This window comes from Urocitellus parryii, chromosome 4, assembly GCF_045843805.1.
Source record: "Urocitellus parryii isolate mUroPar1 chromosome 4, mUroPar1.hap1, whole genome shotgun sequence".
Classification (NCBI taxonomy): Eukaryota; Metazoa; Chordata; class Mammalia; order Rodentia; family Sciuridae; genus Urocitellus; species Urocitellus parryii.
Window position 1 is genome coordinate 718,770 of NC_135534.1, and position 18,538 is coordinate 737,307.

General features: G+C 49.8%; 1 protein-coding gene across 4 annotated transcripts in view; it reads left to right on the top strand.

Annotated features, from left to right (window-relative positions):
* Positions 1–5,965: 5,965 nt before the first annotated feature.
* Positions 5,966–18,538, top strand: part of Ap2a2 (adaptor related protein complex 2 subunit alpha 2) — a 72,636-nt gene continuing 60,063 nt past the window's right edge. For all 4 annotated transcript variants that reach the window (XR_003299930.2, XM_026379338.2, XM_026379339.2 and 1 more), the window contains exon 1: positions 5,966–6,193. Coding sequence is in view for 3 of the 4 variants with exons in the window: in XM_026379338.2 (XP_026235123.1) it covers positions 6,127–6,193 (67 nt within the window). In the remaining variant the exon portion in view is untranslated. The remainder of the gene's footprint in view (positions 6,194–18,538) is intronic.

The window sequence follows — 18,538 nt, forward strand, 5'->3', positions numbered from 1 at the left end:
GGTCACTAGTTCAGATGAGGATACTAAGGTGGGTCCTGATCCCAAATGATGATGTCTTTTTTTTTTTTTTTTAAAGAGAGAGAGAGAGAGAGAGAGAGAGAGAGAGAGAGAGAGAGAGAATTTATTTATTTATTTATTTAGTTTTTGGCGGACACAACATCTTTGTTTGTATGTGGTGCTGAGGTTCGAACCCGGGCCGCACGCATGCCAGGCGAGCGCGCTACCGCTTGAGCCACATCCCCAGCCCCTGATGATGTCTTTATAAGAGGAGACTGGGACACAGACATGTACTTTTTTTTTTTTTAATTTTTACATATAGTTTTAGTTGTTGATTGACCTTTATTTTATTCATTTATTTATATGTGGTGCTGAGAATAGAACCCAGTGCCTCACACATGCTGGGCGAGTGCTCTGCTACTGAGGCCCAGGCCCAACCCAGGAAACATAGTTTTTATTCTGGGGGTCCATACGCCAGATCAGCTGAATGATTACAGTAGGAAGGCAGTAAGAGGAATTGGCCAGCCAGCTCTGCCGTTGGCAAATGTGTCCTCCGGGTGTAGCTACTTCCTGCTCAGCAGGTCCTGTTGGTGTAATGACTATGGGATGCAATGACCCAAGTCCTCAGGAATTAGGCTGCTGCAGGGAGGCAGCTCTCTGTGGCTCTTAGAGCCATTTCCAGGTGTGCTGTACCTGCTGAGCAAAGCAGTGTTGCTGTCACTCTCCACCTATTTGAGGTGGCTCTGCTGCTGCTGGTTTCTTAGGTTCCATCCCTACCCTTTAGGAGACACAGGTCTGCCAGACCTCCTGGCAGCTCAGTCTCCCCAATTGATGAAATTCTAGCCAGTGGGGTGTGGGTAGAAGAGACTGGAAAACGATCCTGTTTGCAATTTGAGTAAGAAGAGTGTTTTTCTGCCTTCTTTCTTTTCCCCTTTCCTCTGACTGCGGCAAGGACAGGTAGGTCATTTACCTGAACCCAGAACCCACAGCCACCTTACTAGCTGGCCACTTTGGATGAGTGGGTGTTCCAAAAGGGAGCAGTAAAACCCTCTCATCACTAGCTTGTTGTACAGCTTGGTTTCTGCCCATACATCTGAGAGATCACCTGTGGGCCTGAACTGATCTGGCTTGCTGTGGGAGGAAGGGCTGGGCAGCGGCTTCCCCCAGGACCTCCAGCAAGGGAGCAAACAGTGATCCAGGACACTTTACATGCCCACTCCTGCAGACTGGCAGGCAGGGGAGTGAAGGGTGAGTGTGCAGCACACCCGCTCCACGCAGGTGTCTGAGTGTGGTGGAAGCTTGACTCTGGGCTAGTCCAGGATTTGGTAACTGGTACCATACACCAGAACTGCCTAGAGTGCCTTAAAAAACCAACACCCTGGTTGTACCCCTCCTGTCGTGTCAGAACCACTGAGGGTGGGGGCTGGAGCCAGTACCAACTGGTCTGTGCTGCACACCAAGTACTTAGCCAGTTCTACCCCAGTGTCCTTCCTCCCTGCCAAGAAGCCAAGGAGGAGTTCTTACTGCTGCTGAGCATGCTGATTCCAGCTCCATTATCACGGTGACAGACCCAGGCCAAAGTGGCATCTCTCCTCTGACCCCTAAGTCTCCTCTCTGAGCAGTGGACTGATTGGCAACCAAGGCTCCCAGGAACCAGTGAGCTGTAGCCTGGAGTCCTGTTCCTCCTGACCTGCAGGTCTCTGCTGAGTTTTACTGATAAATCACCAGGAAAGACAACTTGAGGACTAGGCTGTTATGTTACCCTGAGGCCTCTCCCTGCTCAGGAGTGCCTGGCTCCCCTTCTTCAAGGCACTGGGATCTGTGTCCTGACCTGCCTCTGGAAATCAGGCGAGTAATGCTGCCCCCCAGACACCCCGCTCCCCCTGCAATGGAGATAGAACCCAGGACCTTGCATATGTCAAGCAAGTGCTTTACCAGTGAGCTGCATCTCCGATCTTTTTTCAATTTTTATTTTTGAGACAGTGTTTTGCTGAGTTGCTCAACATATAATTAATCTTATGGACAACATTATATTCTTATATTCTTGTACTTGCTATTTTCCTGCCTCGCTGAGCTAACAGGTGTGCACCACTGGACATGACTAAACTGTTTTGACAGTGCAGCAATGAGGGATGTCTGCTGCCTGACTTGGCTCTGCTGACCCAGATGCCTGGTGGGTGTCCCAAAGGACAGAGCTGCTGACTAGGCCTGCTCTCTTAGAATCTGTCCCACACAACCTAGACTTTTGCTGACATTAACTTGACTTCCTGTGATCCTGGAGGAGCCATGTCTTCCAGCCTCAGAGAGAGTCTCTGAAACCTGACTCCTAGGTCTTAAGGGCTGGGGCTGTGTGTGAAGGATCTTGAGAAGTGGGGGTCAGAATCTCTGGTTATCCCACTTCCCCATCCCAGCTTCCTGGGCCCCATGCTTGCCTCACCAGCACTCCAGCTTCCCTGTAAGATGTCTGGGGAGATGATGCATTCAATGTGGCTATTTTGCAACTGTCTTGAATCCAGTTGCATATGGCTCTGGGCTCCCTTAGCTCTGTGGCTGTGAGACATGAGACGTGTACATCAAGATAGCTTTTTGCCCCAAGATGAAACAGTAGGAGCTTGGGTTCATCAATCTTCAGGCAGTCAGGCTTCATAATAAATGTGTAAATATACATATATACACATACATACACACATACGAATACAAACATGTAAACACATATGTATATATAAACACATATACATGTGTATATCCCCGGCCCTTTTTTATTTATTTGTTTTTTTTTTATTTTGAGACAAAGTCTTGCTAAGTTGCTTAGAGCCTAGCTAAACTGTTGAGTCTGGCCTTGATCTTGCAATCCTCCTGTCTCAGCCTCCTGAGTCACTGGGATTACAGGCATGGGCCACTGTCCCCAGCTCTAGCTCCATTTGAACAACCCACTTGCCTAACTTTGGGTTCTTGAATTCCTCATGCCTGCAAACTGTGCCTGGCAGAGAATGCTCTGCTCCCAGAGTCTGATCTTCCCTGGGCATGTTATTCTTGATGACTACAGAGGTAGCCACTAACTCTGAGGACTGCCACAACCATCTCCGAACAAGCATGGAGCTCAGGGTCGCAGCCTGGATCAGATGGCTAACCCCAATTTTCTGCAAGGGTCATTGTCTGTAATTCACTGTCAGTCATGGAGATTGTGTGATCCGTGGACTATCTGTAAAACTGACAGTAGGCCTAAGCAGGTCCACGTGTGCATACTTAGCCAACAACACAGGAGCCATGTGTTTGGGATGCCCAGCCCTACTGTGATCTTTTCCTTCATGATGTGAGCAAATCTTGAGCCTGCAGAGCCCTTCCAACCCAGTGGCCATGACCCATGAAGAAGGAAAGGGGTATCAGCTTCACCATCCCCTTGGGAACAGTATTGTGACCTTGATGCTAAAATTCGATAAAGATCCAGCTCAGACAATTTAAGAAAAGCACTGTACACTATGGAAGATGGCCTCTTCCCCAGGAAGGCTCCAGCAGACTGAGGCCCCAGGCTTGCTTGCATGGCTGTGAGGGTAAATATGCTGGCAGAGGTGGGGGTCTTTTGTATGGTCACCTGTCAGGCCCTCCTCGACCCACTGTGTAGACAGGAAGACAGGTGTGGGAATTCCAGAGTCAGTATTAAAGAGAGGTGTGGGAGACCAACCTCGCATGTGACAGAGTCACTCCCAGGCTGGGTGACTGAGGCATCAGATAGCAGAAATGCCACTAGACTACCCTTCTTGGGTTTGAGGACCGTGTCTTTGTGTATAGGCCTGTCTCTCTACAACCCCACCTGACCTTGCAACACTGCCCCCCTTGATCTTCATTGGACAGAATTTTCCCCAGAATTTAGAGTTCCCCAATAAAAGCCCACTCCAAAGTGTGTGCGTGCAGTGCGCACGCGCTCTCTCTCTCTCTCTCTCTCTCTCTCTCCCCCTTTCCCTGTCTCCCCCCCTCTCTCTCCTTCTCTCTCTCCCTCCTCCCTCTCTCTCTCCTTCTCTCTATCCCCCTCCCTCTCTCCCCCTCTTTCTCCCCCCTCCCTCTCTCTTCTTCTCTCTCCCCCTCCCTCCCTCTCTTCCCCCCTCTCTTCCTCTCTCCCCCTCCCTCCCTCTCTTCCTCTCTCCCCCTCCCTCCCTCCCTCCCTCTCTCCCTCTCTCTCCCCCTCCCCTCCTTTTCTCTCTCCTTCTCTCTATCCCACTCCCTCTCTCTCCCCCTCCTTCTCTCTCTCCCCCTCCCTCCTTCTCCCTCTCTTCCCCCTCCCTCTCTCTCCTTCTCTCTATCCCCCCTCCCTCTCTCCCCTCCCTCCCTCTCTTCCCCCTCCCTCTCTCTCTCCTTCTCTCTATCCCCCCTCCCTCTCTCCCCCCTCTCCCTCTTTCTCCCCCCTCCCTCCCTCTTTCTCCCCTTCCCTCTCTCTCCTTCTCTCTATCCCCCTCCCTCCTTCTCTCTCTCCCCCTCTCTCTCTTTCTCCCCCCTCCCTCTCTCTCTCCCTCTCTTCCCCCCTCTCCCCCTCCCTCTCCCTTTCTCCCCCCTCCCTCTCTCTCTCCCCCTCCCTCCCTCCCTCTCTCTTTCCCTTTCTTCCCCCCTCTCTTCCTCTCTCTCCCCCTCCCCCCCTCCCTCCCTCTCTCTCTCTTCCCCCTCTCCCCCCCCCCATCTCTCCTCTCCTGTGGATCCTCATCCCCAGCTGGGGAGCTTGAGGCAGAGAGCAAGAGGAGCCTTCCCAGGCAATCTTCTGAGCTGGGCACAGGCACATCAGGGGTCCTGGGGCTGCCTGCCCAGCATGCTCATATGCTGCACAGGTGCTCTTGTGTCAAGAATTGGCCCTGCATGTTTTCAGGGTTAGGGGAGGTAGACTTCAGAGGAAGGGGTATGCGAGTGTCCAGCGGGCCTGGAGGGGGCACAACCTGGGGAGAAGCCTCCCAGGCCCACTTCCTCTGCTCTGGACAGGAGGTGGATGTGGGAGGATGGATGTGGGAGGTGGATGTGGTGAGGACCCTGAGTCTCCCCTTCTTCTGGAGGTTTTTTTCCTGGCTCAGCTCTTTGTCTGTCTTGGAAGGTGGTGAACTTGGCTGCCTTTTGGGTATTGAGCCTGTCACAGCTTGCTTTTCCCCAGGGTCCTGGGGCCTCTGAGGTGCCTGGTACATGGACGGCCCTTCCCTTTCTCCTCCTGGCCAAGCTCTACCCAGACCTAACCTCTCATCCGGACTGTGGAAGTGAGCCAGGGTGGGGACAAAGGTCTCACAGGTGAGTCTGGGACAATTCCAGATACAGGGCCAGGGAAACTCCTGAGGAGGGAGCTTTCTCTCCAAACCATCTGGCTTCATAGAGGAGCAATCGGCAGGGCCATCTGCTCTCCAGAGTCCCTGGGGGTCGGTGCCGAGCCAAGGCCCCACCAAGCAGGGCTTCTGCACAGCGGGTCCACAGGGGCCATCAAGGCAACAGTGGCAAAAAGCCTAACTGGTCCCCGAGGGTCTGGCCTCAGGACAGCGGCCACAGTGCGGGAATGCAGTCTCTTTTCAAGCCTCAGTTTCCCCATTTGAAGGGAAGACGGTACGTGGAGCAGCGCATCCTTAGCCTCGCTCTCCGCAGCCTGACCAGCTGCAGGCGGTCCCGCGGCAGGTGTCGCTGGCGCCCCCAGTTGGGTGTCCCCAGCACTGTCCACGTTGGTGCGGCAGCGCGGCGCGCGCAAGACTCGTCTGCACTCGGGGCGCGACCTAGGGCGGCTGATAACGCCCCAGGCGGGCCCGCCTCCTCCTGGATCCCCGCGGGAGCCCTCCCAGTGGCGGCCACGAGCACCAGCGGCGGCCGCACCCCGCGCGCCGGCTCCCGCGTGCTCGACCCCGCATCGCGGACACGCGCACGCCACCTCCTCAGCGGCGCCGCCGTCCGTCGCCGCGCGCGTGCGTGCCGGCGCGTGCGTCGTGCGTGCGCGTGCGCGCCCGGAGAGCGGCGCTCGGGTCCCGAGGCGGCTGTGGCGAGGCGGCTCCGCGCTCCTGCGCTCCTGCGCTCCTTGGCGTCCGCGGCCCTCGGCGGCCTTGGCGTGACTGCCGCCCGCCCGTCCGCGCGCCCCGCTCCTCCTGGGCCCGCCGCCCAGGCCGCTGCCGGGGTCCGAAGATGCCGGCCGTGTCCAAGGGGGACGGGATGCGGGGCCTGGCGGTCTTCATCTCGGACATCCGCAACTGTGAGTGTCCGGCGGGCCTGGGGGGCGCGGGCCGGGGGGCAGACCTGGCGGCGGGGCCCGGGGTGCGAGTGTGAGGCGGCGGCGGGCCGGCGTGCGGGAGGGGGTCTGCGGGTGCAGATCTGGCGGTGGGACGGAGGTCCGTCTGGTCGGGGTGCGGGGGCGGGGTCGAGGTGCGATTGGGGCGAGGGTCTGAGGACCTGGCGGTGGGGAGGGTGCAGGTGCCAGGCTGGGGTTGAGAGGCCGGGGATTGCCAGGTGGGGGTTCAGACCGAGGCTCGGTGTGGGGACCGGGACGCGGGGCCGGGATCTGAGGGTGGGCGGTATCGCTGAGGGGCTTCCGGCCCCAGCGCCCCTCCCCAGCATGATGTCATCTCGGCCTTTCTAGTCCTGGAGCGCGTCACCCAGGCTTTTCCAAAGGAGCCTGGATTTTCGCTCCCGGCACCGAATCCAGAGACCGCGCGTTCAGGCAGACGGCCTGTGACCCGGTTCTGGCGGCCTTTTGCTTGCTGATTAGATCTCACCCGCTGCGATTAAAGTGACTCATTCCCCCAGGGGACCCGCGGCCACCGGGTGTGGATGCTCTGAGCTAAGCTATGGTCTCCAGGCACAGGCCCTCTCCAAATGTCCCTGGTGGAAAAAAGCCACCCAAAGTGAAATGGGTCAGGAAGGCAGGGCCTGCTAAAGAGTGGGCTCAATTATTCGCTTTTATCTTTTAATATTTATTTTTTAGTTGTAGTTGGACACAATACCTTTATTTATTTATTTTTATGTGGTGCTGAGGATCGAACCCAGGGCCTCACGCATGCTAGGCCAGCACTCTACCTACCACTGAGATGAGCCACAAACTCAGCCCCAGTTGTTCGTTTTTTCTTGTTATCCAGCAAAAAGTAATTGGTTCTTCTTGTTTTTTTTTTTTTTTTTTTGGTCAAGGATTGAACCCAGGAGTGCTTAACCACTGAGCCACATCCCAGCCATTTTTAAATTTATTTTGAGACAGGGTCTTGTTAAATTGCTCAGAGCCTGGCTGAGTTGCTGAGGCTGGCTTTGAACTTGGGATCCTCCTGCATCAGCCTCCCCAGTGTTGGGATTACAAGCCTGTGCCACCACACATGGTGGTTCCTTGATTTTTATTACCTTAGGTTAATGAGTATTTTGAGACATTTTGTGACATTACCTACTGCTAAGTGCTGATGTGCTGATCCTTCCCTGTCAACGTCACCTCCTTGGAGCAGAGCCTCAGGGCCAGTCTGGGTGTACCAGGCTTCTCTGGAAGGGTAGAGGATGTTGGTCCCTTCCTTCCTCTGAAGAAAAATAGGTGCCAGAGCTTCTACAGGTAGGCCACTCTCTTTTTCCTGTTGTTTTTTTTTGACATGAAATGAAATTTCCAAGACAATGCTTTCGCACTTACGATGCATTTTGTGAAGCTAAGTGTGTGTTTGCTTGTGAAGGGGACCCCTTGGATAAAGGCTTAGTGACCTTAAGTTGGCCGTGATGTCATCCTCCATTTTTGCACTGGGAAGGATTTTGAGAGTGAAAACCATTTTCACACAACTTGTCTCACTTTAAACACATGTTCTGTGCATTTGACCAGAAAATGTGCCATATACTGAATATTCAGTAAGTGCTCATTGACTGACTGTAGGTCAGACGTCCCACATCTTGTTATAGCTGATAGCTGGGACTGACCTTCCTCAGTTGTGAGGGTCGTTCTGCAGCACTAGATGCCTCAGTAGTACAGTTATAAAATGTCCCCTGACAAGCAGAGTGGCCCTTGGTTGAGAACCACTGATGTGGCCCAGTGGGCAAGCCAGTTCTTCCCCTAGATGAGCCGTTGGAAGAAGGGGTACCTGTTCCTCCTTCCTCAGAAATACCTTCCCTCCTGGCTCTCAGGTCCCTTTCTCATCTGCTGTGGCATTGCTTTTCTTTGGAGCTGAACCAGGTTGTACTAAGCATTGAGGGTCGCGTGGAAGGGGCAAGTGGAAACTGAGCTGTCTCCATCTGTGGGCACTTCTGGTTGGTAGTCCATTCCTCTTGGCACAGGCAGCAATGAATATGCTTCAGGATGTGAAGAGGTGCTCCCTGGCACATTGTGCCATTCAAAGCTGTAGCTCTTATGGTTCAGGTGGCAAACTAATTTAGTGTCTTGTGAAATTGCCTTGAACCTTCTTGATTTACTTTAAGCAGGGCTAAGGACTTTGCTAATGTGAGTTTAGTGTGTGGGAGTTAATAAACTTTGTGTTACTAAGAAAATTCTAATTCTGGGGCTGGGCCTGTAGCTCAGTGGTAGAGCGCTTGCCTCACATGTGTGAGGCACTGGGTTCAATCCTCAGCACCACATTAAAAAAATAAATAAATAAAGATACTGGTCCATCTACAACTAAAAAAACTATTTAAAAAATTCTAGTTATTTTATTTAATTATATATATGTATGTATGGTTTTGTTTTTTTTTTTGGGTATTGAGGATTGCACTCAGGGTCACCTGACCACTATGCCACATCCCAGCCCTATTTTTTATTTTATTTAGAGACAGGGTCTCAGTTGCTTAGTACCTTGCTTTTGCTGAGGCTGGCTTTGAAGTCATGATCCTCCTGCCTCAGCCTCCCAAGCCACTGGGATTATAGGTGTGCACCACTGCATCTGGCTTAAAGAATTTCTTACTTTGAAACACTTAAGGTTAATAGGAAGCTGAAGCGAAAGACAGGGAGATCTCTGGCTTCCTTCATCCATATTTCCTGATGTGCGTATCTTGCATAATGATGGCATTTTCAACACAGGGAGCTGATGTGGTGTAGACCACTGGTCTCTTTAGGCCTTGCTAGTTTTAGGTTCACTAGAGTGTGTGTGTGTGTGTATGGTCTGTAGTTTTAGTATATGTAGTGTTGTGGGACTCCTGCCTGAGTGGAGATGCAGACCATGCCGGCGTCACAAAGCATCCTGTGCAGCTCTGACAGCCGCCCTATTGCCCAGCCCTGGCAGTCGCTCATCTGCTTTGCTCTGATTTTCTGGTTTCAAGGATGTCCTGTAGTGTGGGACCTTTCACATTGCCTGGCTTTTTTCACTCAGCACTGTTCCTGAGATTAGTCAAGCTGTTGGGTTGGTGGCACTTATTTGAGCAAAGGGTCCCAAGGGAACAAAAGAGCTGCTGACACTGGGAAAATAGCCATTACTCACTATTCAGTTGTTTTGGAACTTTTGTTTGCTTTTACACAAATGGTATCTGTGAAGGAGAGTCATATATAACTTATCAGTTTTTTTTTGGGGGGGGGGCATCGCCAGGAATGGAACCCAGGGCCTCCCACATGCTAGGCAAGCATTAAACACTGAGCTACCTCCTCAGCCCTAATCTATGTTTTTTTTTTTTTTTTTTTTGGTTGGGGGTACCAGGGTTTGAACCCAGGGTGCTCAACTACTGAACCATATCCCTAGGGCTTGCTTATTTATTTATTTATTTATTTATTTTGAGAGAGAGAGAGAGAGACAGACAGACAGACAGACAGAGAGAAAGAATTTTAATATTGAGTTTTTAGTTTTCGGCAGACACAACATCTTTGTTTGTATGTGGTGCTGAGGATCGAATCCGCATGCCAGGCGAGCACGCTACCGCTTGAGCCACATCCCCAGCCCCCCCCCCCTTTTTTTTTTGTATGTGGTGCTGCGGATTGAACCCAGGACCTTGTGCATGCAAGGCAAGCACTCTACCAACTGAGCTATATCCCCAACCCCTATCTTAGCCTCTTGAGCTGCTAGAATTACAGGTGTGTGCCACTACACCTGGCTCCTGCTTTGCATTTTTATCTGTCCTGGCCTAGCTATATGTTGTTACATATTTTCTTATGATGCTGGGCAGTGGCAGCGAGGAGCAGCCTGCATCCCTGAGGTCACCTGGGCAAATGGCTGGGACAGCACAGTGAACAGTGTGCTGCTTGGCTAAGCTGTGATGGTGTAGGTGAGTTGTGTTTCCTGCATTTCTATCTACAGTGTCTTAATCTTTTCTTTTTTTAATATTTATTTTTTAGTTTTAGGTGGACATAGTATCTTTATTTTATTCTTTTTTTGGTACCGGGATTGAACTCAGGGGTATTTGACCACTGAGCCACATCCCCAACCCTATTGCGTGTTTTTATTTAGAGACAGGCACTAAGGGTCTCATTGAGTTGCGTAGTGCCTTGCAGTTGCTGAGGCTGGCTCTGAACTCTTGATTCTCCTGTCTCAGCCTCCCAAGCTGCTGGGATTACAGGCATGCACCACAGCGCCCAGCTCTTTAATTTATTTTTATGTGGTGCTGAGGATTGAACCCAGTGTGTCATGCGTGCTAGGTGAGCACTATCACTGAGCCACAACTCCAGCCCCCAGTGTCTTAATCTTACAGTGATGTAGGAGCATCCACGTGTAACACCACTGAGCATGCCAAGGTCTGAGAGCTGACTGCAAGGGAGCAAATAGGTCCTTTGTGCACCAGGCATGTCCCAGGCAGGAAGTGGCAAACATGGCTACTTATTCCTGTGTTTGTGGGGCTGGAACTCTGGGGAATGGAGCTGCTTCTATTGTTTTGGGGGGCATTTTGCCTAGCCCTCCAGGCACTGGAGTGCAGGAGACAGGAGGAGAGGTGGAACAGGTTGGGGGAGCAGTTTCCCTTGTCCCTGAGAAAGGGCTGAGCTTTGCTGAGGGTATAGAATCCCCAAATAGGGTGACTACCAGTGCCCTACTGTTTGTGCTGCATTCTCTTTCTAGCTTTCGAAATCACACATTCCTTTGAAGTGTACTTTAGCACAACTAAAGTTTAAAAAAAGTCTTTGTTCATAAAATTCCAGTTGTTATTAGTTATAAGTTGGGTGTGGAGAAAAGAAACATAAAAGTTCAAATTCTGTTTAAACTTTGGTGTAAAACTTACATGTGAAGTTGGCACTTGATTTTCATGCATAGTGGTAAAGACAGAATGAGACTTTGTCAGTTTGTTGTTGAAATATTAAGAGAACCTTCAAAGTTAAATGTCTATTTTGTGTTTGGGCGATTTGGCACATGTCTGTAATCACAGTTGCTTGAGAGGCTGAGGCAAGAGGATCGCAAGTTCAAAACCAGCCTCAGCAGCTTAGTGAGGCTCTTAGCAATTTAGCAAGACCCTGTCTCAAAAATTAAAAAAATAAGAAGGGCCAGGGATGGGCTGGGGTTATGGCTCAGCAGTAGAGCGCTTGTCTGGCTTGTATGAGGCCATGGGTTGAATCCCTGTACCACATATAAACAAAAAAATAAAATAAAGGCCCATCGACAACGGGGGAAAAAAAAAGGGGGGGGGGGCAGGAATGTGGCTTAGTGTTTAAGTGCCCCTGGGTTCACTGTCCAGTATCAAAGAAGAACAACCCAAGCCATTTTGTCTTTCTTGACTGTCCATTTAAGAACTGCTGACTATTTTAAAGGAACTCTTTTCTTGCATTTATATTTTTTGCATCTTCTGCATAATTCATATTCCTTAGAAACTGATCTAGGAAGTGTGTGCCACAGGGAGAGGAAGGGTGAGGGGGGAAGTGGCTGCTGCCGCAGGCTCTGTGCCTGCCAGGGTGGGGCTGCAGTTTTTTTTGTGACAGGTTGACTGACCCAGGGATTGCATGTTCCCGACTCAGGACTTCACTTCTCTGTCCTCTCAGAATGGCTTTTACTCTGTTGCTTTTGCCACAGTATTTGTCAGGGTCTTGTAGTCTGAGTTCTTGGAAAGGCTGTCTTTGTAGGATTAAATGGCATTTCCTTGGCTCTTAAAAAAATTAGATGAGTCAGTCCAGAGGGGGAAGATTAGAGTCAGTGTAGCAAATGACATTTTGGGGAGATTTTTCATTGATGTGAATATGGTTAGAATACATGGTGTGAGCTCCTGCATGGTGGTGGTGGGGTGAATCCCTCTGACCCTCACCTGTTCTGTAGGTTCTTGAGCATTGGGCCATCCTCCCTGAGCTCAATTTTCAGATTTTATAAGTTTCAAAAAAACCAAGCCTTTTTTTTTGATACCAGGGATTGAACCCAGGGGTGCTTAACCACTGAGCCACACCCCAGCCCTTTTAATTTTTCTAATATTTTATTTATTTTTTTAGTTGGACACAACACCTTTATTTCACTTATTTATTTTTATGTGGTGCTGAGGATCGAACCCAAGGTCTCTCACGTGGGAGGCAAGCGCTCTACCGCTGAGCCACAACCCAACCCCAGCCCTCTCTTTTTTATTTTTTATTTTGAGACTGGGTCTCACTAAGTTACCGAGGGTGGCTTTGAACCTGTAATCCTCCTGCCCTAGACTCCCAAGTCCATGGGATTATAGGCATGTGCCACCATACCCAGCTACCAAGTCATTTTGTAAGTCTATAGTAAATGGGTTAGTCAAAAATGCTGTATCCAAGAGCCAGGTGCAATAGTGTACACTTGTAATCCTAGTGACTTGGGAGACTGAGTCAGGAGGATTGAAAGTTTAAGGTCCATGTCAGCAATTTAGTGAGACCCTAAGCACCCCCACCAAAGGTCCTGTCCGTGCAGTAGGCAGGCTAGATGGGGGCCCCAGCTGTGTGGGTGCTTAGGAGCCTGGAGGTTCTCCTTTCAAATTCTGCCCTAGTTTTTCAGCAGGCAGGTATGAGGTGTGGGGTGTGCTGGTTTTCTCTGGAGTCTGGAACCGTTTGACCTCTTTTTTTTTTTTTAAGAGAGAGAATTTTAATATTTATTTTTTAGTTTTTGACAGACACAACATCTTTGATTGTATGTGGTGCTGAGGATCGAACCCGGGCCGCACGCATGCCAGGCGAGCGCCCTACCACTTGAGCCACATCCCCAGCCCCCCCCTCCCCTTTTGACCTCTTGATGTAGATTAGGGAGGGTTGAGCTGGTCCCACTCTGAAGTGCCTGCAGCGTGCTGAGGTGGAGGCAGCTGGCTGCCCCAGGAGCTCTCAGCCCAGCCTGAAGCTGGGTTCCTGGCATCACCGGTGCTTGAGCACCTCCTGTGTTCAGGACTGCCTGCCCAGGGAGTCAGAGGACATAGGATGGATAAGGTGGGCCTTTGCTTGGGAGGTAGGGTCGTCCTTAAGGGAAGGCAGAAGGAAATAATAGAGGCATGCAGGATGCTTGTGCATCCACAAAAGACTAATTCCAAGTTGAACTTGGAAGACTTCCTGTTTGTATGTGGCCTTGTTGAGCAAGCAGAATTAAAGCCCCTACTCCCAGCATGACAAAAGAATGTAGAACAAATGAGATTGCCCCCTAAGGTCAGTCCTGAGCCTGGCCTGAGGTGAGCTACATCAGGGTTTGGTGTGGAAGCTGCGTGTGGGGAGCTACCAAGTTGGATGGCTTCTGTTGGCTTCTGGTGATGTGTGGAGTAAGTTCAATGGCTTTTTTCCAGTGAAGAAATAGATTGAATGGGCTGCGGTTGTGGTTCAGTGGTAGCGCACTTGCCTGGTATGTGTGAGGTGCTGGGTTCCATCCTCAGCATCACATAAAAATAAATAAATAAAATGAAGGTATGTGGGGAAAAAAAAGTAAAGCATCTAACCTCCAATTGAATGACACCCAAAAAACAAATGCATGTTTTTGCTAGGCCTTATGAAGCCTCAGCTTTAGGTTGTAAAGCCCTTCACTGGTCCTGGGAGCACTAATCTTCTCAGCTTCCCTGACCATGTGGGAAGGCTGAAGTACCCTGACAAGCAGTGCTGGATGTATAGTGTGCTGAGAAAATATTAGTGTAGTGGGCTTGAGTGGGTGTGTCCCCCCAAGTCAAGGTGGAGCTAATACTGTGATAGGTAGCTCTGTGCTGGAGATGGTGGAAAAGATTGGCCCAAATGCATAGAGTACATAACATGGACCAGGCCACTGCCCTACTGTGAAGTGGTGCCCTGAGACTGGAGTGGGAAGTCCAAGAAGAGAGGGTCAGTGAGACCACAATGGCTTAGAATTACAGGCATGCACATCTGCAGCACCGGGGAGCGAACCTGAGCTGCTCTACTACTAACCTATACCCTCAGCCCTTTTTATTTTTTATTTTGAGACAAGGTCTTGCTAAGTTATTGAGGCTGCCTTTGAACTTGCCATCCTCCTGCTCAGCCTCCTGAGCTGCTAGGATGACAGGTTGTCCTACCCTGCCCTGCTCCTGCTGTTCTCTAACATCACTTCCTGCCAATCTTCAGGCTTTTCGCTTCAGCATGGTGGAAGAGAGGAGTGAGACCAGGCCCACAACCACTGAGCAGGGAAGCAGGGTCTGAAAGACTTCTGTGGGTCCACCACAGGGAGGAGCACAGGGTGCAGGGTCTGCTGGTGGTGGTCAGTGCTGCAGGATTTTTAGAGTGGCATTGATGTGCCCACAGCTGCCCTGTGCGCAGATGTGGGCTGTCCTTCCGTGGGCCAGGTAGCTCTCCTAGCAGTCTTTCTGCAGGATGTGTGACTGACCATGGTTTGGGCTGGGGTCAGATTCTGGTTGTATTGCTTTCCTTCTGACTCTTGTGATTGTGAGTGGCGGCTGCAGCCCTGTGAATGCCTGAAGCCTTTGCTTTTTTTTTTTTTTTTTTTTGTACTGGGGGATGGAACATGGGGTATTCTACCACTGAGCTGCACCCCCAGCTTTTTTTTTTTTTTTTTAAGACAGAGAGCTTTAAAATATTTATTTATTTTTTAAGTTTTTGGTGGACCCAATATCTTTTTTTTTTTTTTTTTATGTGGTGCTGAGAATCGAACCCAGTGCCCCTCGCATGCCAGGTGAGCGCCCTACCGCTTGAGCCACATCCCCAGTCCTGCACCCCCAGATTTTTATTTTTTTAAAAAACATTTGTCTTTTAGGTGTAGACGGGCACAACACAATGCCTTTATTTTTATGTGGTGCTGAAGATCGAACCCAGGTCCCGCCTGTGCTAGGCGAGCGCTCTACCGCTGAGCCACAATCTCAGCCCTAAATTTTTTATTTTGAGACAGGGTCTTGCTAAATTGATTAGGGCTTCACTTAGTTGCTGAGTTTGGCCTTGAACTTGTAATTCTCCTGTATCTGCTTCCCTAGTCCCCTGGGTGACAGGGGTGTGGTGACTGGACTCAGCTGAGACTTCACTTTTTTTTTTTTTTTTTTTTTTGGTGCTGGGGATTTAATCCAGGGTCTAGTGCATGCGAGGCAAGCACTCTACCAACTGAGCTATCCCCAGCCTGAGACATCACTTTTGATGGAGTATAAACCCGGTGAGAATTAAAGTGGTTTCATACCCACCCCTTTCCTTGTACTCAAGTGTTCCCCATTTACCTTTCTTCCCATCTACCCCAGGTTTACTGTCTGTCTGCAAGATGGCTTAAGAGCATAGAGGCCAGCCAGGGGCAGGGGCAAACGCCTGTTATCCCAGTGGCTTGGGAGGCAGGAGGAGTACAAGTGTGAGTCCAGTTTAGGCAAATTAGTCTCAAAAAACAAAAAGGCCTGGGGGTGCAGCTCAGTGGTAGAACACCCTGTGTTCCATCCCCAGTACCACAACGAAAACACCCCTCTAGGTCAGATTGCCACTGGAGTGCTGGGGTTGGTTTTGATCAGGGTTCCCTTCTTACCGTGACATCCTTTCGGATGGCGAGTACAGTGTGTTGGGTTACTTATTTTGTCAAGCACTCTGAGCTCTGGGTGGGGCCTCTGGACTGGGGTTTTGCTTCCTTTTTTTGAAGTAGTTGATATAGCAAGTTTCTGTTACAGCTAGAGTAGCATCAAAAGAAAAGCACCAGAACGATTGTAAATTTTTTTTAACCTTTCTTTATTTTTACGTGGTGCTTAGGATCAAATCCAGTGCTTCACATGTACTAGACAAGTGCTATACCACTGAGCTACAACCCCATTCTGGAATGTCTTTTTAAATGGCCAGTAGAAAACACACATGAACACTTCTAAACACTTTTGGAGTGCATTTACTGCTATTGAGAATACGCATCTGGGGGCTGGAGATGTGGCTCAATCGGTAGCGCGCTCGCCTGTCATGTGTGCGGCCCGGGTTCGATCCTCAGCACCACATACAAACAAAGATGTTGTGTCCTCCAAAAACTTAAAACATAAATATCAAAAAGTTCTCGTTCTCTCTCTCTCTCTCTCTCTCTCTCTCTCTCTCTCTCTCTCTCTCTCCTCTTCTTTAAAAAAAGAAAAAAGAATACGCATCTGGGGCTGGGGAAATAGCTCAGTTGGTAGAGTGCTTGCCTCACATGCACAAAGCCCTGGATTCAAACCCCAACACGACACACAGAATACGCTTTTTTTTTTTTTTTTTTTTGGTCATGTACAGCAGCACCACTAGTCCTGAACCTTACTTTGAACCCCATTGTGCCAACAAGAGTTTAAAAAATCTCTGTGATCTGGAGAAGCTGGTTGGTTGTACCTGGGGCCACTTTAGAAGGGGTGTGTCCATCTACAGGTAATAGTTTGGGAGTCATCCTTTCTGATAGACTCCTCATGATTATTACTTTTACTTGTATTTTATGTTCAGTTAATTCTCTGAACTTTTGTTGTCTTATTAAGTACAGCTTGAATCATCCTTGTGCAGAGTAGCATCTAGCTCTCCCTAGAGCTGAGGGTGTGTTGGAGGAGGATGCTCTTGTGAAGGGCCAAGTCCTTCAGTCCCTGTGGCTCTGTCTCTGAGATGGTTCTCCCTGAGCGGGAGTGTGGATTACCATTGTGGGTGCTGGGTTCTTTCAAGTGCTAATGCCCACTTGATGTGCATTCTTTAATGTGCATTTGCTGTGGATTTTTTTTTTTTTTTTTTTTGAATTTTTAATATTTTTTTTTTATTTTTTAGTTTTCGGCGGACACAACATCTTTGTTGGTATGTGGTGCTGAGGATCGAACCCGGGTCGCACGCATGCCAGGCTAGCGCGCTACCGCTTGAGCCACATCCCCAGCCCCAGCTGTGGATTTTTTGATAAGCAGAGAAACAGATCCTCATGTTGCATTCTTGTATTCCTATAATTTTGATGCAATCCCAAGAGTGACAGGTATTTTTCCCAAGAGTGACAGGTATTTTAAAGTCATTTCAAATTTTCTTTAACTTTCTAGATTCTACTTTCTGACATAAAATTGTTAAGATTCATTCATCTGTTAAGCAGATCTACTGAGGATGTACCAGGCATTATTTTTGGCCATGGGGATTTGGTGGTCAATCAAATGCACAAAACCCCTTTATTTTTAGAACTGAAATTCTTATATATAGACAGGAATCTGTCCATCTCTGTTCATATGTTTATCATGGAGAGGATGGAGTAAGGACAGGAGCAGTGGGTGTGGCTTTCACACAGGGAGGCCACAAGGTGGGCACCAGTTTCCTAGGCCTGGGGCAGCTGGCTGGCCTGGTGTGGCTCATGGTGTTCCTTGGAGGGCTGAGCACATCTTGCTTGTAATAAGATTGTCCTGGCTTCTGTGAGGCCAAGCAGCGGGGCCAAGGATGAAGCGGGCAGACAGTGTGGGTATGGGTGTTAGTGTGTCTCCTAAAGTCACCTTCGGGAAACAAGGTGGGCTAGGAGGTGGTTGAGCCATTACCATGCTCCTGCCTTTCACAGTGGAGGACGCAGCAGTGACTCTCTGGAACATCCCTTGATCTTAGAATTCCTAGCCTCCAGGATGGTCTGAATAAACCTCTGTCCTTTGTCAGTTGCTGGTCAGTGGTCCTGTCACAGCGACTGCTCATGGACCGCCTTGTTGCTACCCAGGGTGCAGGGTGGGGTGGGGTGGGGGTAGTCAGGGCCCTGTGTCCAGGTGCATCAGGTGCTTTCCTCAGTAGCCCTGGAGGCTGCTGCAGCTGTCCTCCTTGCGAATATAGGAGGTGTCATCCTTCCTGGCTGCTTTTAGTATTCTGCTACTGGTTTTAGGCACTTTGATTCATAGTGCACTGTTAATTTTCTTCACGTTTCTTGTGCTTGAGATTTGAGCTTCTGAGACCAGTGGGCTCATAGTCGTGCTAGGCTGTGTTCTGTTCCTATAACAAATGTTAGCTAATCAGTTTACAAAGAGAAAACGTTTATTTTGGCTCACAGTTTCAGAGGTTTTGGCTTAGGGTCTGTTGGTCCTATTGCTTGTGGGCCTGTGTGATGTAGCACATCACTGTGGGTACATGTGACAGAGCAGAACTGCTCAACTGGGCGCAGGAAGCAAAAAAGAGAAAGAGGAAGAGATCAGGGTCCCACAGTCAACTTGCAGACCATGCCCTAGCAACCTAAAGATCTCATTCTAGGCCCACCTCAAAGGTTCTTTCTGTTCACAGCCTGATGATAGAACCAAGCTAGAACCGAGCCTTCAGCACATGGGGCTTTGGGGACAGTCCATATCCAAGTAGTTTTCCATATCCAGGTATTTTTTCTGTACCCTTCCCTCCTTTGGCGCTCCT